Source organism: Helianthus annuus, chromosome 4 (assembly GCF_002127325.2).
Source record: "Helianthus annuus cultivar XRQ/B chromosome 4, HanXRQr2.0-SUNRISE, whole genome shotgun sequence".
Lineage (NCBI taxonomy): Eukaryota > Viridiplantae > Streptophyta > Magnoliopsida > Asterales > Asteraceae > Helianthus > Helianthus annuus.
Window position 1 is genome coordinate 60,870,605 of NC_035436.2, and position 22,695 is coordinate 60,893,299.

Below are 22,695 nucleotides of genomic sequence, written 5' to 3' on the forward strand. Positions count from 1 at the left end.
TAGTGACATCAACCTTAATTCACTCCTATAAATAGTCAACTCAAGGTAACATTCATTCAGCGACTCCTTCGCTCTCATACTCTCAATTTACTTGCACAGTTTCTATCTACAATCAAGTACTTCTTCTCACGCCGGGAGTGATCACAGGAGAGCCCCCCTCTTCTTGTGGCGAGGCTCACAGTGTTCTGATCGGAAGGTTGTTTGCGGAAGCAATCTCAAAGCTATCCTATCGGTGCCGGGATTTCCTTCTTCATTAACAGTTCTTCTACATCTCCATTTAGTATATATGGTTTAAACATGTTTCTTGTTTTATATGTTTTACAATCTCCTGTCTCAATGTGATTCAAAATCAAATAACGGGCATATGATTTAGTTTTTATATCAACTTATGCACATGTTGATTGAAATGGTTACATTCCCATTGCAAACCTTTCAAAATATACAATGTTTAACTTCACATTAGAAAAAAAAAAAAAAAAAAAAAAAAAAAAAAAAAAAAAACCCTCGATGATTATTACATTTTCGTGTCACAATTAGATGTGCTAGGCCCTCGACACTCGACTTACCGCCACACTAACACCATCAATAAAGGCGAACCGCGTGTTTCATTATTTATACCTATAATTAGTCAAAGAAAGATGCCAAACATGATAACAAGATCAAAGTCAAAACATGAATCTAGATACATGATAACAACTGAACCTTAACTTTGATGATGTTAGGTATGCTAGGCTAGGCCCCCCAACACTCATCTTACGGCCACGCTAACGCCATCAATAAAGGCACACCGACCGAGTGTCGCAATTTATCATCATAATTAGTCAAAGAAAGATGCAAAACACGATAGAAAGATCAAAGTAAAACGTGAATCTAAACATTTGATAACGACGGAACATTAACTTTGATGATGTTAAGCATGAAACAAGAACATAAACCACCCTAGAAACGACGACTGAGGGTTTAGGGAACAATGTTTAAAGTTTTAACATAAAAAAAGTTCCTTTAGTGCAACTTGTTATCTCCACACAAATTATTCAAAGGTAACCAAAACATAAGAACTACATGTTAAACAAATTGTACTTCCAAAATCCAAACACATAGCGATCAAAAATCAATAAAAAGTTTACAACCCGTCACTTTAAACTCATACCCGATGAGAATCAGAATCGATCAACCAACATGTCATAACAAGACGCGTAGTATCAATCACAGTATATAATAAATAAAATCGGGAAAAAAACGACCAGGAGTGGATAATGACGAAAAAGCCCCTGTACACAAAATCCATGTCCAAGTAAACTACTTTCTTCCTCTTTGTATTTGAAGTTCTCTCACATAATGTTTGAAGATTTGCAGTGTAAATCTTGCATATTGCATTGGGTAAAACCTAAATCTGGCTTTTCTCGGTTGAAGGATAATGCACAACATGAGTCTAATAGAGAGATTGAGACGCACGGCTACGAAAGAATGCTTGAAAACACTTTGCTAAATGACCAATTTGCCCCTGAAATCTATACGTTATACTTTGAAAGCCTCTCTTTTACAGGTGGCTCCAAAGCCGACATACACTGCTCCCATGCTCCGTTCTTCAGCATCTGTCACCCAAGACCATATAATTTAATCATTTATGCATAGATTCAAGTTGCAACAAGTTATAGATAGAAAAATGGGTGGGTCAACTTTTGGTTAAAAAGGTTATTATTGTATGTGTCGAAAGTATTGTATGCGTTAATATTTTCAACTCGTTTGATCCATTCCCCTTGCAACTATTTTTCTTTTTAACGTGTGATAAATCACGACCCAAATTCTTACCCGTTTATAAGTAAATAAAATGAAATTGCACACCTACGAACATACCAACAGGGACTCAATTTTTACTAACTTCCCACTACGGTTCGGTTATTAGCATTAACTGAACCATATCCAGAGTCATCGGTTAATCAGTTCGGTTATGTTATTTCGGTTAATAAATAATAACCAAACCAAACAAAGGCTAAATTTGTTTACTTAGGAATACATGAAATGGAGGTATAAAACATGAAATGGAGGTATAAAAGCTAGAAATATATGAAAATATAAATGGTTCGGTTCGGTTAATTTCGATTAACCGGTGGTACAAAAGAATAACTGATTTTAGGTTAATTTCGGTTCGGTTGCATCGGTTTTCGGTTAACGGCTCGGTTATTGCTCACCCCTACATCATATGGATGTGGATCATACCTGCTTATAACCAAGCAGAACCTGTGAAACTTCATTGTGTAGCTCCTCACTCCTTATTTCCTGCAAAACGACGCAAAAAATACGTCAAAACAAGAATATATTCGTTCATTGTATATACCCAAGTGTATAAATAAAGTGCGAAAGTATACCGACATATGTCAGTTATGAATTGAGCTATGGTTGTAATTAGGGGTGCAAACGAGCCGAGCAGCTCGCGAGCTATTCGAGATCGGCTTGAGAAAAAGCTCAAAACGAGTCGAGCCTTATCGAGCCCGAGCCGAGCTTGAGCCTCAAAACAAAGCTCGTTTGTTTATCGAGCCCGAGCTCGAGCCTCGCACGTGAAGCTCGTTAGGCTCATCGAGCCTTATCGAGCCTTAGTGTAAACCAGCCGAGTCGAGCCAAGCTTATTTAAACTTGTTTACAAGCCGACCTCGAACCTAAAAATAAGCTTATTTAGTAAATGAGCCCGAGCCCGAGCTTCACTTATCAAGCTCACGAGCCTAAAAAGTATATTATTTATATTATTGTTATTTAATATACTAATTAATAGATAATAAACGAGCCGAGCTTGAGAAAATACAAACGAGCCGAGCTCGAGCCCGAGCTCTCATAAGTTGATCGAGCTCGAGCCTGGTCGAGCTCGGGATCGGCTCGTTTGCACCCCTAGTTGTAATGATAAAAAAGAAAACTTACATGCCAGCTAGCAATAGCTCTACATAAGAAAACAAGCGAGCTCAAAGCCCCTGATGGGTTTGCTTTAACCTGCAAAACAACAAAGCATAAGTTTTGTCTTCCAAAATCAAAAATAAAAAAAAAAAAGAGTAAAATGCCATTTTCGTCCCTGAGGTTTGACCAGTTTTGCGACTTTCATTCAAAGGTTTGTTTTTCCGCATCTATATCCAAAAGGTTTGAAATCTTGCCATTTTCATCCAGCTCTTCACTCCATCCATTTTTCTCTGTTAAGTCAGGGGTATTTCTGTCTTTTTCTGTTAACTTAAAGGGCAGTTCGGTCTTCTTCACTTTATGTAAAAAAACCAAATACCCCTGAAAAAGACCAAATTGCCCTTTAAGTTAACAAAAAAGTCAGAAATTCCCCCAACTCAACGGAGAAAAATGGATGAAGTTAACGACCCGGATGAAAATGGCAAGATTTCAAACCTTTTGCATCCAGATGCGAGGAAACAAACCTTTGGATGAAAGTCGCAAAACTAGCCAAACCTCAGGGACGAAATGGCATTTTACTCATGAACACATCCGTACCATTGCACATAGACCTCGAAAGGCATCCTCCTTTTCAATATCATCCCGAATCCTGTCACCAACATAAAGCAATTACGGAACTTGAATCCACCAAATGACAAAAAGATAAATAGTGTCATGGTATGCAACCGAAATACGTACATAGATAAAGCAATACACCATGACTGCATGAAATGCTCCATGTGGGGTGATACAAGCTCGGGACAAACCGAGGCAAGTCTACCCAACGTAATGGCACTGTTTTCGATTAGCGACTTATTGAACCCCTGCGAACCATCAACATATATATATATATATATATATATATTATATATTATTATGGGTCAGGATTTAGAGAGAACGGTGAAAAGTGTGAGAACGATTTTGGAGTTGACATGTGGCATTGATGCTAAATTACACTAAGGGGTAATATTGTCAAAAAACCCACACACATGAATTGGATTTTCAAATAAAACGCCATAAAAACACCAAATTCAGAAAAACGCCATGAAAAATACCCAGTTAAAACGCCATAAAACACTCAGTTCAGAAAAACGCCATGAAAAACTCAATTTAAAACGCCATAAAACACTCGGTTTCAGAAAAACGCCATGAAAATACCTAGTTAAAACGCCATAAAAACACATAGTTCTGAAAAACGCCATAAAAATAACTAGTCTAAAACGCCATAAAACACAGTTCAGGAAAACGCCAAAAAACCCATTTCATTTTTTTTCGAAAAGTATATCAATAGTATACTCGTTGGAAAGATAAAAAAAACGCTGAGTTTTATGGTGTAATTTTTTTAGAAAAATAATCACGTATAAAAAAGTTATTGGCGTTTAAATATGATGGGGGGAAAATGGCATGTGATTAGCATGTGCACCATTGTTTGGATCTTCCAATTTTACCCCTCCTGGTAGTTATAAGGTTCCCATTATTTACAAAAATGCCACCGTATCATCTTAGCCACAAATCACAAAGAACCTATGGCTGAAAATCGTTCTCACTGTTCTCACACTTCAAATCGTTCTCTCCTGATCCCATTCCTATATATTATATACCATAAAAAATATAAAAGAAAATTATAATTTATAAAGCATATGCAACAAACTAAATCACCTCTGCATGTTGTAAGATTGGGACTAAGCATGAAATTACAGTCATCACCACCGGAGAAATTTCTTGGTTAACCTGACGCGTTTATAAATTATAAAACGAGCAACTGAATAAAAGTGTTCGTTTATGAGAAGAAAATTGGATAAGCATGAAAAGTAAAAAAGCAGAATGCACCTTGATTGCTAATTCTCCGATGGCCCAGCAGGCGTTATTTGCCACGGAGATAGTTTCCTTCAGTTTGGGTGTGTTCTGCAAGATGTGTACGTTTATATTATTATAAGAATGCCAAGAATCAAACAAACAAAAAAAAGAGTCTAAATGTCGTTATACCAGTTGCTTGGCAGCAACATCGAGAAACTCGGGTAGACGAGGGCGCAAATGAATTGGACAAACCTGATCGAGAAAACACCAAAACAAACAAAGTTATTAGTAACGTGAATGTTTGGACCTGCGGTTAAATTACTAACTTACCCTTGCAAGGTCTCCAAGCAACGCAAATGCACTTTGACGGATATCGGAACCATCATCCAAACAACATTGCAGAAGGAGATCCCTTAAATTACTTTGCGAAACCTGCGATGAAGTCAGTTGATTAGATTTATACAAACTATACTAAGGAACTTTTTAATTGTATATAGATAGAATTATGGAGATATATGATAATAAAAAGTGAATACCAGACTCTCTATTCCGCTACCAAGACCTTCGGTCAGTCCGGAGAGAAGATCCAATGAACACACCACAAATTCTTTGTCAAACTGAACCCCGGCTGCAACAGGATCGACCTGCAACAAAAGTGCATCAAATTCAGGCGTTGATATAATAACTAAAGAAAGAAACAAATATGACATATATGATTCATAGAACAGTTAATAATCAGACTGTAAAGAAATAATCAGTGTCATATTTCTATCCGCAACCTTTGCAAGCTGTTGACTCTGAATGATGTCTAGGCACCTCTGGAAAACAGGTTGAGCAAATTGCGCGAATCCACTACCCAATGCCTGAAAGACAACAAAACGTGTTATTTAAAACAATAATTTGGTACGGCCCGCAACAACTTCTCATCGTATTAAAATGGAGATGGAATAATAAATGTAGCCATATGTACTAGAATCACAGGAAAGATGAAAAAATGGTTTGGGATACTAGCGAAAACAAAGGCACTACTTAAATTGCATGAAATCTGTTTAAGGATATAGTAGATAATTAATGCAGAAATTTAAAAAAAAAAAAAAAAAACAATACCTGTGCTATGGATGTAAAGCACTCCAAAAGTGGGAAGAGGTCTTTGTCGGAATTTGAAAGTTGCTGCCACTTTGCAATTAGTGGCGGCATCAAAATTTCAAGGTATTTAGGCTGCAATTCACAATGAACTTCATGATGTAAACTAAAAAAATTAAGCAATGAAGTGAAAAATATATAAAAAAGAAAAGAACATAAAAAATTTTAAAAAAAAGACAGAAAAATATATAGAATGCATTACCTGATTCAATTCTCCTCCAACTGCATCCGCTAAAGTGCCAATAGCATCGTAAACGATTCTGAGATTCCTCCTCTACATGCCATCAAGCAAGAAACATCGGATTAAGTAAGAGAGAAATTATAAGAACATTTTAAACAACAACAAAGGATTAAAAACTGACCTGGTATTTCCCAAAAGCGCACATTAGGTGCTGTAATATAATCTCTAATCGTGGTGACAAGAGGTCAGCGGCTTCCTGAAAATAAAAACATTTTATATATATATACTTCATTTTCGGACAACGATTTACGACAACACGTTGCTTTTTTAAATAACCTCTTCAAGAATTGCAAAAGCCGAGCAAGCCGCCTCCTGCACACGCTTGTTATCATCCAAAATTCTTCTTAGAAAACCTGTGAGAACTTTTTCAAACTGTTCATGTCCCTTTTGATGACCTATGCCCTGAAACAAATAAATGAATAAATTAAGAAAATCTGACTTCACGTAACCTGTCTGTCAATTCATACTGACGTGTTCTTTGTGAATTACCATTTTGATATTCCACATTCAAAAAATAAGAAAATAATATGAGTTCATGCAGCAAGTGAGGTACGCGTGTAACGGCGAATCAATATCGTACCTGAACAATATATTTGCTAAAACGTGAAAGTGTCCAACAAGAAATGCTCCGTATCAATGGGAATTTATCATCCAATAGAGGGATGAGGAACGCTACAATCTGGCAAGAAAAATAAATATTGAAAAGAGTTTGGGTAAATAAGTATGTGTGTGTGTGTAAATATGTGTGTATATGTATACGTATTATGTTTATAATTATTTTTATTGTTTTTTTTAAAGATAAAAAATATACTTTTAACTTTTAAAAACAAAAAAATAAAATGCCAAAATCATCCCTAAGTTAACGATACATTTTAATTGAGTTAGTGATTTAGATGCAAATGGCAACAAACATGAAACGTCAGGGTCCAGTTACAAATCTTATTTTGGATGTAACAAGCAAAAGTGCCCAAACCTCAGGGACGATTTTGGCATTTTACTCTACTGAAAACTAAGAAAAGAAAAAATAATTCTTCTATTTACGCCACAAACTTATTATAAATCACAATAGCAATGATGGTTTTCCTAAGTATTCAACATCATGTAATGCCTTGAATAACCTCAATCTGATTAACATATAACTATAGAGCTTACGTCTGAAAGATGAGGATAAAGACCGTTAATGCAACCCTCAGCTACGGCACCAAGAGCTAAAACCGCAGCCTCTCTCTCTTTCCAACTCGCGACATCCGACACATTTAACTTAGACTGCACAGACCATAATTTTATATGATTTTCACGACGAAAGGGTAAATCAATTGCAAAGAAATAGCTGACTTAAAGATGAAATGTTAAACAATTACTTGGACAAAAGGCATTAAAGTCGGAAGAATCTCGTCACCGAACACATTGGAGATCATATCCAAGGCAGCTGCACTGCACTTCCTGAGGTTCCATATGTTCACTATGTCATCGTCCTATAATTGCAAGACAGAAGAAAGTAAACAAGTGATTAAGCGCAGGGGCGGTTCTTAGAAGGCCCATGCCAGGGCCACGGCCCTGGCAAGTTTTTCGGCCGTAGTGCTAATTTTCCGCATTTCGATCAAAATTTTTTATATATACTATGTTCGGCCCGGGCATTTTTTAGTGCCCGTGTCTTTCAGCCCTGGGACGTTCAACGGACAAGATCCGCCACTGATTAAGCGTATATCAACTCTCAAACAAATGAATATCAGAAACATACATCATCTTCAGCATCATCTGATCCATGAAAACGTGACGAATGGAAATGCGGCTTCAAATCCTGCACAGCTAATGTAAATTAAGAAAATAGTTCAAGAATCATATGTTTAAGAACGATCCTAAGTTGATCTAAATAGATAAAAAAAATCAGAACCTGGTCTCTATCCGGAAGAGAACCATCCTCCTGCAATAACAAACTTGCGTTATAATCAGAAATTAATAAAAAAATCATTTGAAGAAAAAAGTCAACGACGCAGGGAAGGAGTTGACCTCTGCATCAAGTAGTGACTCATCATCGTCGGCATAAGCCATGTTTGACAACAGAACCTGCCAGTACGCATGTTAAAAAAAAGTATAAGAGAAAATTTATTAAAGAAATGAGAAAGGCTAACATACGGGAATCAGACGTGGCAAGAATGGTCGTAAATTATCAGGTGGCAACGGTGCTTCACAAAACACAGACCTGCAAAATGATTGTTATTTGTTAAATGATTTTTTATAACGAAAGAAAACAATAAAGGTTCGGAGGGAACAAAATATGAACCAAACGCAATGTGTTACAGTGTTACGAACTTACCAAAATTCACAGGCTTCAAGTGACACTTCCTCATCGGGATCGTTGTTCACTTGTAGCATGTATTCAATTACGTTACGTAAATGTGGCTGCAAGCACATAATCATGAGTGAACGGCACGGGATAAGAAAGCAGCAATATGTAACGCGTATGAATATGAAAGTAAGGTACGTATTACACAAAATCCAACCTCAAGGAAAGACGGACGAACTTCAATTAGCTGAACAAAAGCCGAACAAACCAATTTCCGTACTTCTGATGATGGATCATTAGCAAGAACAAATAAACCTTGCAGGTATGTATCCATAGACATAAACAAAACCTGTAAAAAGTTTACACATCCAATGCTTAGTTATTTCTGCAGTTAAAGTACACTTATTTATTAGAAAAAAAAAATGCTTAAATAACTTACAGGTGGCATCAACAGAATGAACTGATTTACAGAGCCCAAAGCAAGCTTTCTAAGAGAGACGTGTGGAGATTGAAATAACTGCACACAAAAAAGCACCACTTAAGCTTTATGACCGTCAGATGGTTAACAAGAACAAACGTTACTTGCAAAGAACAAGATATATACGTATACGTGTGTATATATTAAGTAAGCATTATAACAAGATGAAAGTGTTACCTGAAGTAATCTTGGAATAAATATATCAACGGGTCGCTCAGATGAGCCGGGGCTTTCCACATCAAGCACTTGAGGAGCATCCTCACAAATCTGTATTTTACAGTAAATTCAATAAGGTACAAAAACCCATGTATATACTATATACGATACAAATATATATATATATATATATATATATTATATAAGAAATACCTTAGACAAAGCATCCATAGCCCCTTCCATATGAGTTAAGTCGGTACTATCTAAGCACTTAACAAGGGTATGCAGCAACTCGGGCCATCCTAAAACACCACCGAGCTCAACAATAGCGCTAATGATAGTTCCAGATGTTGATCTGATCTGTCTATCTGCTGATCCTAAACACGGTAACAGCTCGGCTTTTATGTATTCTTGATTTGTTACCGGCATTGACTTGAACGCGGTTTTTAGATTGTTTTTCAGAAGCAATCCGGCTGCCTGTCGGACCTCCACTGGTTTTCCCTGTAAATTATACGGGTCATATCAGAACAAACAACATGCACATGAAACAACATTCTAGAATTCACAAATAATCAGGCAAAATAAGAGGAACACCAAAAGCTACATAAACATCGCACCAACATATGAAGATGAAAGCACGAGAGTCGAATTTCTAATTTGTGAAACGCTATATATCAAACAGTTTACACAATGTTTAAACAACACTCCATAGTGTCTTACCTTCAACAACACCTTATAAGTATGATCAACTATCAGTAACTAAACTTTTAGTAGCCACTATCAAGCGAAAACGAATGAGTTCACCACTCAAAACTAACCAAACCAATCAACCGAAATCGCAAATGAAAAGCTCCAAAAAAAACTACTTACAAATATACTATAAAATATCAAATGGTTAAAGCTTATCTTTAGTTTTCTACATCATGTTCATTTGCTGATTTGTAGTTTTCTAACTTTTAGCCTTTAAAACTTTTTCAGCATATACGGGCCAATTGCTCTATATGCCTCTATGGGCCTCTTAACAAGTAGAAATATCTAAAGATCAAAACAGAAATGTTATCAACAACACAAAAGATTGTTGGTTAAGCCTTAAAGTTATGATCATCAAAACAGTCACTTCCAGCCAGGAGAGAGAAACACCATCTTCAATGACAGAAAAACAATGGACATAAAGATGAAACTTTGAAAAGAAAAGATGACAATCACTTTCCATATTCCAATTAGTAAGCTTTAGTGCTGCTTTTCTGACACTAAGGCTGCCCACTTGATGTGGAGGAGAAACAAATGAGAAAATCCCGTAAAACCAACCGAGCACCACCCGTGAAGCCAGTCCACTCTAGAAGATGACATTATGCATGATGCATCTTCAACGATCGATCTTCGTTCATTTTATTTGAGTTTAATACGTCAAACAGTCCACTCACTCAAATCTCTTCTTTCGCGCTCAATCGGTAACCTTCTTCTCAACCCAATCACATTACAATTCAGTTATAAATTATAAGCAAATTCACCTTTAACATCCTAAACTATCTAAACAGACACAATCTTTAAACTCTATAATCACACCATAACCATCATCAACACATCAACCAAACACACCCACAAAACACAAAATCCCATAACAAACTATCATCAAACTAACACAACTCAACAGCAACAAAACAACCAAATCAAACCCATTTCCCACAACAAACCAAAAGTCAAAAGCAGTCAAATTACCTCAGCACGAGCCAGAATAAAAGCCAGATAATTATTGAAATCTGGGAACTGGGAATAGTGCTGAAGCTGCTGCCATATCTGGGATTTATCAGAAGATGGAGAAATTTGTTGTTCAAGTAACCCACAGATCTCCTTAAACCCTGCTTCTTGAGGCTGCCATGCTGCCGCCGCCGCCGCCGCCATGGTGGAGGAGCAAAAGGGGTTGAAGATGGTGGCAAAGGGGTTGTGATTTGTTAAGAAAGTTTGGATTTTTGACAGTCTGGAGAATGAATGAGAATGATGAAGTTCAAATCATGAACAGGGGTTTCTGTTTATGCCCTTTTGTTGAGGGGTTGTAATTTTCTTTTGTATAAGGGCATGTGTAGTCATAAAGCCCTCAAAGGGGCGTTATGCGCCATGTGGCATGCCACGTCAGCAAAGGGCTTTATGGGGCTTTATGCAATTTGGGGCTGTAGTCATAAAGCCCCTGTGTAATCATTACTCAATTAATTTAATTTTCTATTTTTTAAATAATTTATAAGTTTTATAAAATAAAAAAACATTTCATTAAATAAAAAACACTACATTAAAAATAAAAAAAAAGTTACACTAAAAAAAAATTACTCCTAAAAAATAAATTTATTCTTCGGTGTCATCTTCGTTCTCTCCTTCTTCCTCTTCGTTTTCTCCAGCATCTAAACCTACGTCTTCAAAGTTCCCGTCTTCGAATTCCTCCCCCACTTCTTCCTCGGAATCTTCGTCGTGATCATTGTTTGATCGAATTGGGCGAATCGCCCAAGCATGCTCAACCAAATCCGCCTTCAACGCGTTATGTATTTCTCTAGATCGGAGTAGTTGAGCATTTACGAGTCTCTCTTCCGTTGTCGCTTGGGGTAGTTCGACCAAATCTTCGGGAATATAGTTTTGGCATATCGCTTTTCCATCATCCTCGATGATCATATTATGCAAAATGATGCAAGCATACATGGCCATTCGTATTTTATCCTTATGCCACATGCGACAAGGATTCCTGATAAAATGCCATCGTTGTTGTAGAACCCCAAAACACCTCTCGATGTCCTTTCTCGAAGACTCTTGTAATTTTTTAAAATACTTTCTTTTTTCATCGAAAGTTTCAGAAAACGTTTTAACAATAATCGAATACTCGGGGTAGATACCATCGCCCAAGTAGTAGCCATGCTCGTAATCGTTCCCGTTTGCATGGAAACCGGCCTTTGGTATAGTTCCAGAAATGTAGCCCTCGATTAATGGTGAAGCCTCTAACGTATTAATATCGTTAAAACACCCGGCTACACCAAAGAAGGCCGACCAAACCCAAAGGTCGTATGACGCAACACCTTGTAATACCAAAGTTGGCCCTTTTTGATCACCCCGCGTATGTTGACCTCGCCATGCGGTTGGACAATTATACCAACGCCATTGACGACAATCCAAGCTACCAATCATGCCGGGTATTCCATGCTTTTCTAGATGCACCTCATATATTTTTTGAAGGTCGTTCCAAGTGGGGTTTCTCAAATAACGTTTTCCATATAACTGGCATATTCCTAAAATATAATTTAAAAGTTACGAAAAAAATAAATGTAAAAAAGTAAATAAATAAAAAACAATAGCAAAAATAAAAAGTAAATGTATAAAATATAATTTAAAAGTTACGAAAAAAATTACCATAGCAAAAATGTTCCAACGTATCTCGGGTTGTTTTCTCCGCCATCTTCAAATACTCGTCGTTGATGTCGTACGTGTTTCCGTATGCTAATACGCGTAACGCGGATGTGACCTTTTGAATTGAGGTGAAGCCTAGATATCCTCGTGCGTCCATTCTTTGCTTAAAGAAATCGTACGTATTTTCCAACTCATTGTTAATGCGCAAAAATAACCTTTGGCTCATCCGAAAACGTCGTCTAAAAACATTCGGTCCGTGAACCGGTGCCGCGTCAAAATAGTCTTTCATCAAACGCTCGTTCGCGGCTTCACGATCTCGCAAGATATAGGTGCGTCGCAAGATGGGTCGTGGAGGGGGAGGTGGCCGAATGTGCTCAAATGTTTGTAGCACAAAAGTACATGCACTCGTAACCGCTTCTTCCTCGGCCGCGTCTTCGTCGGGGGAAAAATATCTTCGGTAAATATCGGTGAAAGACTCTTCCGACGGGGAACCCATTTTTTATAAAGTAAGACTAGTTTTTTTAAAAATATATAGAGAATGAGAAGGAGAATGAGAAGAAGAATGGTTTGAGTTGTAAAAAAAGTGGAAGAAAATGATGTTATTTATGGTGTTAATAATTAAAAAAATTGAATTTTTTTTTTTTTTAATTTATGACCGTTTGACAACGGTCAAAATTTTAAACAAACCATCTCCTCGCGCCGCGATAAACATCACGCTCTTTTTTTTTTTGGTTCATAGCGCCCATGGGGGCGGTGTGCTAGGCGCCATATCGGCGCTATGGCTGGACTTCGCGCCCCAGTACATGTGGTCTAAGCCCTAACATATTATTGGAATTGGATTGGAGTGATCACACGGTTTTTCATTTTTTTTTCTTTTTTTTTTATTTTTTTTTTATTTTTTTTGCATTTTTGGGTTATGAGTTTATATCATTTTGTCTTGATTGGGGGTAGGGATGAGAATTTCGTATTGAATATCGGTAATAACCGAATATATACGGCGATATTGGTTTTGTTTTTTGTTTTTAGGTCAATTTTGGTATGGGTGCCATGCGGGTATGGTATCGGTTTGGTACTTTTAACGGTACGGTACGGTACCATACTATATCGATACTAAACGAACATATAGAGTACAGTTGGTTTTGATTTTAGCTAAGTTTTTGGTATTAGTACTGTGTGCTACAATACTGGTTCGATAAGTTACCAAGATCGATCTTATCTTTAGGTTGAAGTAGGGGAGCCAGTCGTGTCGGGTTGGTGGGATTAAATTCTTCAACCCTAATCCGATCCATATATGTATTTATGTCGTGTCAAACCATTTTTAAAATTATGTCATGTTTGGATCGTGTTTCGTGTCAACCCATTTAATGTTTTTTTAATATAAGGAGTAACTAGTGATTTGGTAACGAGTTAAACAATCAAGTGATCCATCGTAAATGAAACTTTTTATAATTGGTATGATTTGTTTATATATTTTTATTCCTTTATATATCATTCCTTATATTTTTATTCCTTTATCTCTTATTCCTAATTACAAACTTAGTTTTATATATTTAGCTATATATATTGAAATAAACAAATGGAATGATAACTAGTAAAATAAATGTGTCAATAGTTAATAAAAGGGTTTAAAAATAAATATCTCAATAGTTAATAATAATAAAAGGGTTTAAAAGAAAAAGTTAATTTCACTTTGAGATTTAATACTAAAAGGAAAAAATAAAAACTAAAACATGATATTATATTATCTAACTAGTGTTTTTCAATGACGCGTGTTGCGTGAAAGGCATTGGTGTTTTCGACCGACATCATCCTGCAACTCTTCTTTTAACTGTTCCACTTCTTGCAAAGACTGAACGTAGACCCTAACTCTTGTTTCACCACTTAATCACTGTAAAAATTACAGGATTCATTATACAATTAATACAAATTCAAGTAACATTATTCAAATAGAGAAGTATAATTACATATATACCTTTGTTAGGTTAATCAAAACTAAATCAGATTCAACTAAAACCCCCATACTTTGAGCAGACAAACTCTACAAATCCCACAGGGGTTTTGTAGACAACAAAATTGATTCATCTTTTCAAAACCATGATCGCTGATTTGGATTTTTAACATGTTCTCACAACAGTGGTTCCACGATGTCACCGCCGGCGACCCTGTAACCAGCGCATCTCTAGCAACATAAGGCCCTCCCAATGCAATATTGACATCCTCTGTACTTGGTACAAACCGTAGCTCTTTCTAGACATTTCTGGTATCTACATCATCTCACTTTAGTGTAAGATTATTTTTTACATTAATTTTATTTTTTTAATATATTTTATGATGATCATTACAAGTTATGAAATAAGTTTAGTTTGAAACAGAAAGTAATTAGCATAGGTTGTCACATACAGCTAACTAATTACTAATCCTTTTTAGTATTATCATGACAAATATTCATATCTCCTTATTAATTATTGGTTATGTCAGTTGCACCAACCATTTAATATACTTCAACTTTTAGCTTACATAAACTCCCCCAAAGCATAAGACCGTGGGGGTGGGGTATGGTGGAGCGGGGGTTTGGTGCATGGGTTGACATTTGGACTTCGAGCCTCCCCGCTGATGAGTGACGTGTTGGGTCGGTATGGCGGGGCGTGGCTATCTCGCGTGGGTTGGCCAGTTTTATAAAAATTAAAAAAAAACCTAAAATTAAAAAATACACACAGAATAAAAAAAAGCCTAAAATTATTAGTAAAAGTTCCTAAAAATTACAAAATTCTACAAAAAAAAATTACAAAATTTAAAAAAAAAAGCATAAAGCGTTAGGTAGATTTCGAACAGGGCGAGCTTGTCAAACGGCTTCCGCTCCTTGCCCCAGAACTTGATGTTGGCCACCGCCACCCGGTCTTCGTGACTTATATCACCGCCCGGACGCTATCGTAGTAGGCTTTAAAACGGTTGAGCTTCGGTCGTAGCTCGCGCCACTTGTGTTGGCACGCGTTTAAATTGTGCCGGTCGTTCCCCACGTTGTGCCGGTAGCTAGCGAAAGCTTCCGGCCAGTAACGGGTCTCACTGGGTTGGCGGCCCTTCATCGCGTTGTGCCGGTATCAAGTGTGGGTAGCGGGTTCGGGTAGGTGGAGTGAAGGGTTGGGGTAGCGATTTGGACAGGCGGTTGGGTTGGGGTGTTTTATAGTGACTTGGGTGAACGCCCGGGCTGAACCTCCCGCCTAAGAGGCCACGCCGAAATCCAAGCCCACCAGGGGTGGTGACTTGGGCGTTTGTACCCAACCCACGCCCCAACCCTCGCCCCATACCCCATAGTCTAATAAATGAACATAAGGTATTGCTCAATATAAAAAAATCACATAATAAAGAATTTAAAAAAGCACTCTTCATTCAGTTTTCTTTTTATCATATATAGATTATTATCTAATCTAATCTAATAATAATAAAAAAATATGCTTAATGCAACATGGCATTATCATACTAAAACAAGAGCTTACTTAATACTACATGGCATTCTCTAATTCAATTTACTAATATTAATATTATTAATTAATTATTACAAAACAATTAAAAAAATCCTTAACAATTTAATACTAACAAATATTTTATTGTTTACTTAGATAATGATTATTTACTTTTAGCTTAGCTAAAATATATAGTTAGTTATTAGTAACAACTCTACTAATAAACAATTTCAAACAATATCAATGTGACAACATCTTCTTATTCTTTAAAATGATTTTTTACTATATGTTTAAAACATCTATTAAATAAATTATAATTTTATATTATAATAATAAAAATGGTAAAGAATAGGTTAATCCGATATTTGAAAACAGGTTTACTTCCATGTTTTGAAAACACTTTTAATGTTATTAGACTCGTGTAATAAACGGGTTTAAGGATAGAATATCTTCATAATAATTTTGATGCAAGTCTATACTCGTTGGATGTCCTAAATGGAGTTATATTTTTAGGCTTGCCAAACCATTGATAGTTACCAAAGGTCAGTGTTCCAATGACGTTATCAAGAAATATTGATCGAAATAATGGTTTATGTAATGGAACTCGATTACATGTCCTATCACTGGGTGATCAGGTTATTGAGGCACTCATATTATCCGGAAGTAATACTGGCACTTGAACGTTTATCCCTAGATTTCGTTTAATACTGCCAAATAGAAGGATTCCGTTTAAATTGAAAAGAAGACAGTTTCCTCTCGCTCTATGTTTTGCCATGACGATAAATAAAAGTATAGGACAATTTCTATGTAAAGTTGGTTTATTTATAAAAGAATCGGTTTTTACACATGACCAATTGTTGCGTCATCTATGGTAAAAAATTCACTTATGTAAATTTTTGAAGAGAATATAAATTTAAATAATTTGTAAATTTATATCCTTAAACCCGTGTAGTAAACGGGTCTAATAATCTAGTATTATATATAGATATAATTATCAACATTGGTAAGCAATATTGGTTGTGCTACTTGCTTTAGGACTTATACCATTGTTTTCTATACAAATAATGGGCTGGTTTCTTGATTTTGTGGTGTTTAGTTTTAAGTTGAATTGTGTGTCAGAATTGTTGATACTTCTTTCTCTTTCTAACTTCATTTATCCTCTCTCTCTCTACATATAAGATAAAACCCAAACATACACATACACATATGTGTGTGTAAATAGAGATGAGAGAGAGAAAGTGTTGCATACACATATGTGTGTGTAAATAGAGATGATGAGAGAGAGAGAGAGAGAAAGTGTGGCAGACCGATTGGCATGGTGCTCAGCGGACACGGGATTTTGTGGTGTTGCCCCGTGTGCAGAAGCATATCTGTACTATCAAGATTTGCCTGGTTTTCGCGAATCTTATAGTTGACCACGGCCCCGTGTCTGCTGAGCACGACCCCGTGGTGGGCGATGGAAGCTTCTACCACTTTGTCTTTTCTGCTGACACTTGGGCACGCCCCCGTGCTCATTGAGCACAGAGCGTGTTCAGCCCTCTGTTTCCTTGTTTTGCTTGGGAAAATGTTGTCGGGAGGCCGGGCATGTCACGTTTGTTCCTTTTCTTGTATTTATGTTAGATTTAGCTGTTTTTTTGCTTCTTTTGTTTATTTGAGCTCATTTAATCATGAAAATACAAAAGGAAGACAAAAGCACACTTTTTCCAACATTAGTACTAAAAAGGGGTTAGTTTATGCCACAATTGATGTAATTTATATGTTGCATTTTGTGCACATCAGAAACTCCCATCTGTTAAAGGTTATCCTTGCCAAGAAACATAGAAGAGTATCTCAAAATAAAGGCCAAACAAGAAGAGGATATATCTCAAAGAGACACAGAGGGAAAGTCTGACAAAGAGATTCAGAGAAATTTACAATACCTGCTCACCAAAGTCAGAACTTTAGAGCATTTCTCAAAAGATCTTTGTCATAAATTATCAGAAAAGGATGATGAAAGTATGAGGCAAGATTACATTGAATACATCATGGCATACAAGAAATACAGGGCAGAAAAGCATCAGTATAAGGAATGGACCATTAGTGAACTGAAAGAGGAGATAGCCAGAATTCAAAAGATGATTGAAAACAAAGTAAAGCAAACTCCTCCAGTCTGGGCCAATTACAAAAAGAATGTACTGAAAAGGGCTTTGAGGCTGAAAAGAATGAAAAAAGAGCTTATAGCTGCTGATTATGGGTCAAGGAATTAGGTTACAAGGTGGTCAGAGATAAAAGTGTTAGATACCTACGAAAGGTTGGAAGAGTTAAGGAAGAGAAATCCCACTGCTTCCAAAAAGCCTGATTATCCAGAAGCAGTGGTTCCAGTCAAACAAAAATTGCCAATTAGAAGACCCACTGCTCCAACTGCTGCCATCCATTATCAAAGAAGGAAACAAAAGCAGATGGATGCAGAAACATAACAAGGCAAGGCTCAAGAAGAATATATCATGAAAATGGTTCTTCAGACATTAATGGCAGAAAATCAAGACTCAGCAAAATCACAAGATTCTGCCAAAGTTGTCATCACCAGGCCTCCATCTCCAAACTCATCAACAATAAAGTCTCTCCCAAGAAACCCATTGGATTAAAAAATACTAAAGTGGAAGTCTGATCAAAAAACCCACGTATGGACTCTACTCAAATCCAATGGTGAAGTGAAGCATATATCAAGGAAAGAAGCACTTGGCCTGGGTGTGGAAGATTTACAAGATCTCCTTGAGCTTACACTGTGTAGGGATGAGAATGATGAGGATTCCATGAACTTTGAATTATAATTCAAAGGTCAAGTTAGGGAGCTCCTGATGAGACAATAAAAATCCAGAACAATGAAGAGTTTTGGCATCATCTGTTCCAGGGGGAGATTGTTGGGATTGAACCCTACAAAGGAACAGTTGATAAAGCCAAAACTGGATCAGATCAGTGGATTCATCATAAGCAGTTGTTTGCATCAGAGCTTTCCCCTTGAAAGTGGCCCTAACATCTGATGATCTATAAGTACTGCTCTTCACAACAATTGCTATTTGAACTAAAGACTGTTGAAGATAAAGCACTAATGCTCAATCTACTGATATGGTTCCAGTACTGCTGAAGACACAAAGCACTGCTGGAGTTACAACAGTGGAATGAAGAAGCAGTAGTTTAGTCTTGTTTTGTAATTGTTTATTGTAATCAGTAGTTTAGTCAGCAGTGTTTGTATTGATCAGTGGTTATAGGTTGTTAGGAGGTTAGATGTCACTTTCATGGTGACGTCAGCCAAAGATGCTTCAATGGTTTGTTCTGTACTATAAATAGAACAGTACTCTGTACTGTTCTATTAGCTCTCTTCATCACCAATTCATTCTGTACGAACAATCACTGTGAGCTCAGGCTGAGGAGGAGATTATGTGCATGCATGCATTGTGAATTGATTATTGTAACAAATACAATCATTCGATTTCAATATAAACATGTTTGCTAAAACTTATTCTCTCATTGATTGTGTGTTGAAAGTTTGTTTCATTTAATTCTGCTGCATTTAACTCGGTTTCATCTTCATTATTATCAAACAAACACAATCAAAAGAAACTCAGACCCTAACACATTTACATGTTAGAAATAACTGTTGGAAAGAGAAAGTTGAGACTAAGAGAAAGGTTGAAATGGTATCATGTCTACCTACGTAGGCATGTTGTATTCTTTGATGTTTGAGAGTGAGATGCAAATTTCCAGTGTATTGTGTTGAAATGAAAGATTGGTCATATCCGTCTCCAATAGGCAATAATTGTGACACTCTAGGTTTTCCCGAATAACCCTCTTGTATTAACAGTGTGTACGTTTGAATTATTAAATGAAAGATGTGAATTATCTTGATGTGCTATGTGTTGATAACGTGTATGTAATAAATATATATGTGTGTGTATAAGAACTAGTGAACCGAGACCACGACTCGAGACCACTCGGTCTCGAGTGAACTGTAAATAATTGGGCCGGTTGGGCCGCAAACCCTTTGAGCCCCACTCAAAACCCTTGTAGGGTGCACCACCCAAACCAAGTATAAAAACCCATCATCCACCTTTCCCTTACACTCTCACAACACTCTCTCCCTCACTAAAACCCTAGAACCACAAAACCTCCTCTCCTTCCTCTCGGACCAAACCGGTGACAACAAGGACCCTCGGTTCAAGCTCGGAATCATCATTTGGAAGCTCATTCATCGGTCCTTCATACCCTCACACCTCGGAATCCAACCGGTTAGTGTTTTATTATGCACTAGATGTTATATGTGCTTGATGAATGAGATACATGCTTAGTTTAGAGGTCTCCTTGCATGATTTTGTATGATATAGTGAGTTAAAAATGGGTAAATGATGTAGATGCTTGATTTCTAGGTAAAGTTATGGCTAGGAAGAATAGAGTGATTTATTGATTATCATGCTAACTTGACATATGAATAAGTAGAAAAATGTATGAATATGGTGCTATCATGTTCTCGGATGTGTGTAAATGATGATGATTGATAATACATTAAACTAAGTGTATTATGCTAGCATAAATCGGTTTAAATGAACATGTTTGTTTAGGATGAAAACCCTAAAGATGAACTAGATGAATATGTGTTGAATATGATATGAAGATTTGAATTGTGTGTTTTGATCCGTTTTGAACAAAGTTTAGACAAGAAAACATGTTTGTGAACCCTCATTGGATAGTACATGGGAGCATGACATGGGAATTCTATTGGATAGTACGACTTGTGCTGATGCACAGGAAACAACAGGTGGTGGAGTCGAAACCCTTGGTCTCGACTCGAGACCATTGAGTTACAACTCGAGACCGCAGTGATTGCGACTCGAGACCTGGACCAAGCAACTCAAAACAGACTTCAGGGACTCGAGACCATCAAGGTCTTGACTCGAGATCACATAGTCTCGGCTCGAGACGAGACTCGAGACCTCTGAGGTTGCGACTCATGCCTGCATCACTCGAGACCAGCCATTTACAACTCGAGATCTTCTGGATGCGACTCGAGACCGCATGTTCTCGAGTCAAGACCGCCTGGTCTCGACTGGGCTGCTTGTCTCCGTTATTGGGCCGAATTGTATGGACTGTTCATGCTTGCTACTGTTTAACTGGACTATGTGTTACTATTAACTGACCAGGTGATAGGACTGGCCCAATAACCGTATATGTTATGTGTACTGTGTGATAGATACGTGTAGAATATACGTGACTTCTCTGTACCCAAACCTGACCTATACTGGTAACCATGCTAGGACGTGGTGACCAGCGTGCTTGACCAAGTAACCTAATCTGCCGAGCAACCCAAGGTGAGTTCACACACTAAAAGCATGCGTCCCCGGGGAGGGACACGGATAAACTGACATCTTTGGGAAGAATACTCCCAAACTAATACTTCCGGGGGAAAAATACGAATGGGTACTTTTAATTCACTATCTCCGGGGGAGGTAGGTTTGGATATTATTTATAAATCACAACTAGCAAAACTAAACGAAACTCTATCACATTAAGTCCCTGCTTACAGTATTGATTAATCGCCCGGGGCGAACGGGTTATTAGTTGATAGCTATTAGGTTTGACAACCTCACACCGTGACCGGGGGGATCGGGCGTGAACTAGTAGACCTTGCATCTTGGTCAATGACGATAGACATTGACTCGGGGCACAACAACGTTACGTCAACAATTTCGGTATCGACAGTTTAGTGAGCTTACAGATGGGGTAGCTCCCCATAACGTGATTATAAATGCTTTATCTAAACAACTTACGTTTTCAAAAACTAAAACTTGACACCTCGTGAACTCGCCAACATTATGTTGATACCATACTGCATGCTTTGCTGGTACCCAGTGACTCAGGAGCTTGCAGCTTGTGGATGTGTAGTGGTCGTCTAACCCGTGTGTTGGGTTCTAAACAAACTTGAACTAAGAACCTTGTTTTAAACTATTTTGCCTATGCTTCCGCTACTTACCCAAACTACTATTTGAATCTAAATCTTTTGAACTTTGGTTATGATATTTGCTAACCCTGTGGTTAGTGAATACTACTTATGATATTAATTAAATTGCTCAGTATAATTGGTGGCTGGATCCTGGTCAGTCACGCCCCCAGGCGGTGGCATTCCGCATGTGGATTTTGGGGGTGTGACAATAATGCATATACACCAATTAAGGGGGAAACCCAATAAATCTAGGAAACCCCATTGTGAGAATCTAACCCAAGACTATTCGGAGTGGGGGGCTTGAAAGTGGACATTGTGCGATATGTGGACGCCACGTCAGCACGCATCAGAAAAAGTGGCGTGGTGCAAAAACGGGGGGAGTCGAACAAGACGTCAAAGGGTGGCGTTTATTCGACACGTGGCACACACTTTTTTTTTATTATTATCTTAATTTTCAAAATTTATAAATTCTATCTAATAAAAAAATTAATACCGATTAAACAAATAACATTAATTCAGCTTCATGCAATGTTTTTTTAAGTTTATTTCGTGTGTCTTTTTTTCAGTTTCATCTTTTTAAGTTATGTAATGATTTTATTTTTAAATTATGTAATGTTTTTTTAATGTTATTTGTTTAATCGGTATTAATGTTTTTTTATTAGATAGAATTTATAAATTTTGAAAATTAAGATAATAATAAAAAAAGTGTGTGTCACGTGTCAAATAAACGCCACCCTTTCACGTCTTGTTCGACTCCTTCCGTTTTTGCACCACGCCACTTTTCTGATGCCTGTATGAATATAAAGTTGTTGAAAAATACGCCCCAAAACGGACCCAAGCGACTATGAGGCG

At 37.2% G+C, this 22,695-nt stretch overlaps 2 protein-coding genes across 2 annotated transcripts; both read right to left on the bottom strand.

The window, feature by feature from the left end:
• Positions 1 to 1,039: 1,039 nt before the first annotated feature.
• On the bottom strand, positions 1,040 to 11,091 carry LOC110936697 (transportin-1). Its single transcript, XM_022179113.2, has 28 exons — positions 10,744 to 11,091; positions 9,238 to 9,525; positions 9,046 to 9,135; positions 8,830 to 8,907; positions 8,608 to 8,739; positions 8,421 to 8,506; positions 8,240 to 8,306; positions 8,114 to 8,170; positions 7,998 to 8,027; positions 7,845 to 7,904; positions 7,465 to 7,578; positions 7,256 to 7,369; positions 6,684 to 6,782; positions 6,380 to 6,505; positions 6,225 to 6,299; positions 6,065 to 6,136; positions 5,827 to 5,937; positions 5,499 to 5,582; positions 5,256 to 5,363; positions 5,050 to 5,151; positions 4,909 to 4,971; positions 4,753 to 4,827; positions 4,582 to 4,653; positions 3,622 to 3,746; positions 3,481 to 3,532; positions 2,914 to 2,982; positions 2,221 to 2,280; positions 1,040 to 1,595 (listed from the first exon to the last, which is right to left on the bottom strand). The coding sequence occupies exons 1-28, from the start codon at positions 10,924 to 10,926 to the stop codon at positions 1,512 to 1,514; spliced, it is 2,676 nt and encodes an 891-aa protein (XP_022034805.1). The 5' UTR covers positions 10,927 to 11,091; the 3' UTR covers positions 1,040 to 1,511.
• Positions 11,092 to 11,361: 270 nt separating this feature from the next.
• Positions 11,362 to 12,904, bottom strand: LOC110933556. Its single transcript, XM_022176773.1, has 3 exons — positions 12,412 to 12,904; positions 11,837 to 12,032; positions 11,362 to 11,752 (listed from the first exon to the last, which is right to left on the bottom strand). Exons 1-3 carry the CDS (start codon positions 12,902 to 12,904, stop codon positions 11,362 to 11,364), a joined length of 1,080 nt encoding a protein of 359 aa, XP_022032465.1.
• Between the last annotated feature and the right edge of the window lie 9,791 nt (positions 12,905 to 22,695).

Coding starts and splice junctions, on each gene's coding strand:
- LOC110936697 (XM_022179113.2), bottom strand. CDS start 10,926: ATGGCGGCGGCGGCGGCGGCAGCATGGCAGCCTCAAGAAGCAGGGTTT. Junction 6,137..6,224: donor GCGCTTTTGGGAAATACCAG/GTCAGTTTTTAA, acceptor GATGGCATGTAG/AGGAGGAATCTCAGAATCGT. Junction 5,583..5,826: donor GCTTTACATCCATAGCACAG/GTATTGTTTTTT, acceptor GTTGTCTTTCAG/GCATTGGGTAGTGGATTCGC.
- LOC110933556 (XM_022176773.1), bottom strand. CDS start 12,904: ATGGGTTCCCCGTCGGAAGAGTCTTTCACCGATATTTACCGAAGATAT. Junction 12,033..12,411: donor GTTGGAACATTTTTGCTATG/GTAATTTTTTTC, acceptor TCTTTGGTGTAG/CCGGGTGTTTTAACGATATT. Junction 11,753..11,836: donor ACTTTCGATGAAAAAAGAAA/GTATTTTAAAAA, acceptor GCATTTTATCAG/GAATCCTTGTCGCATGTGGC.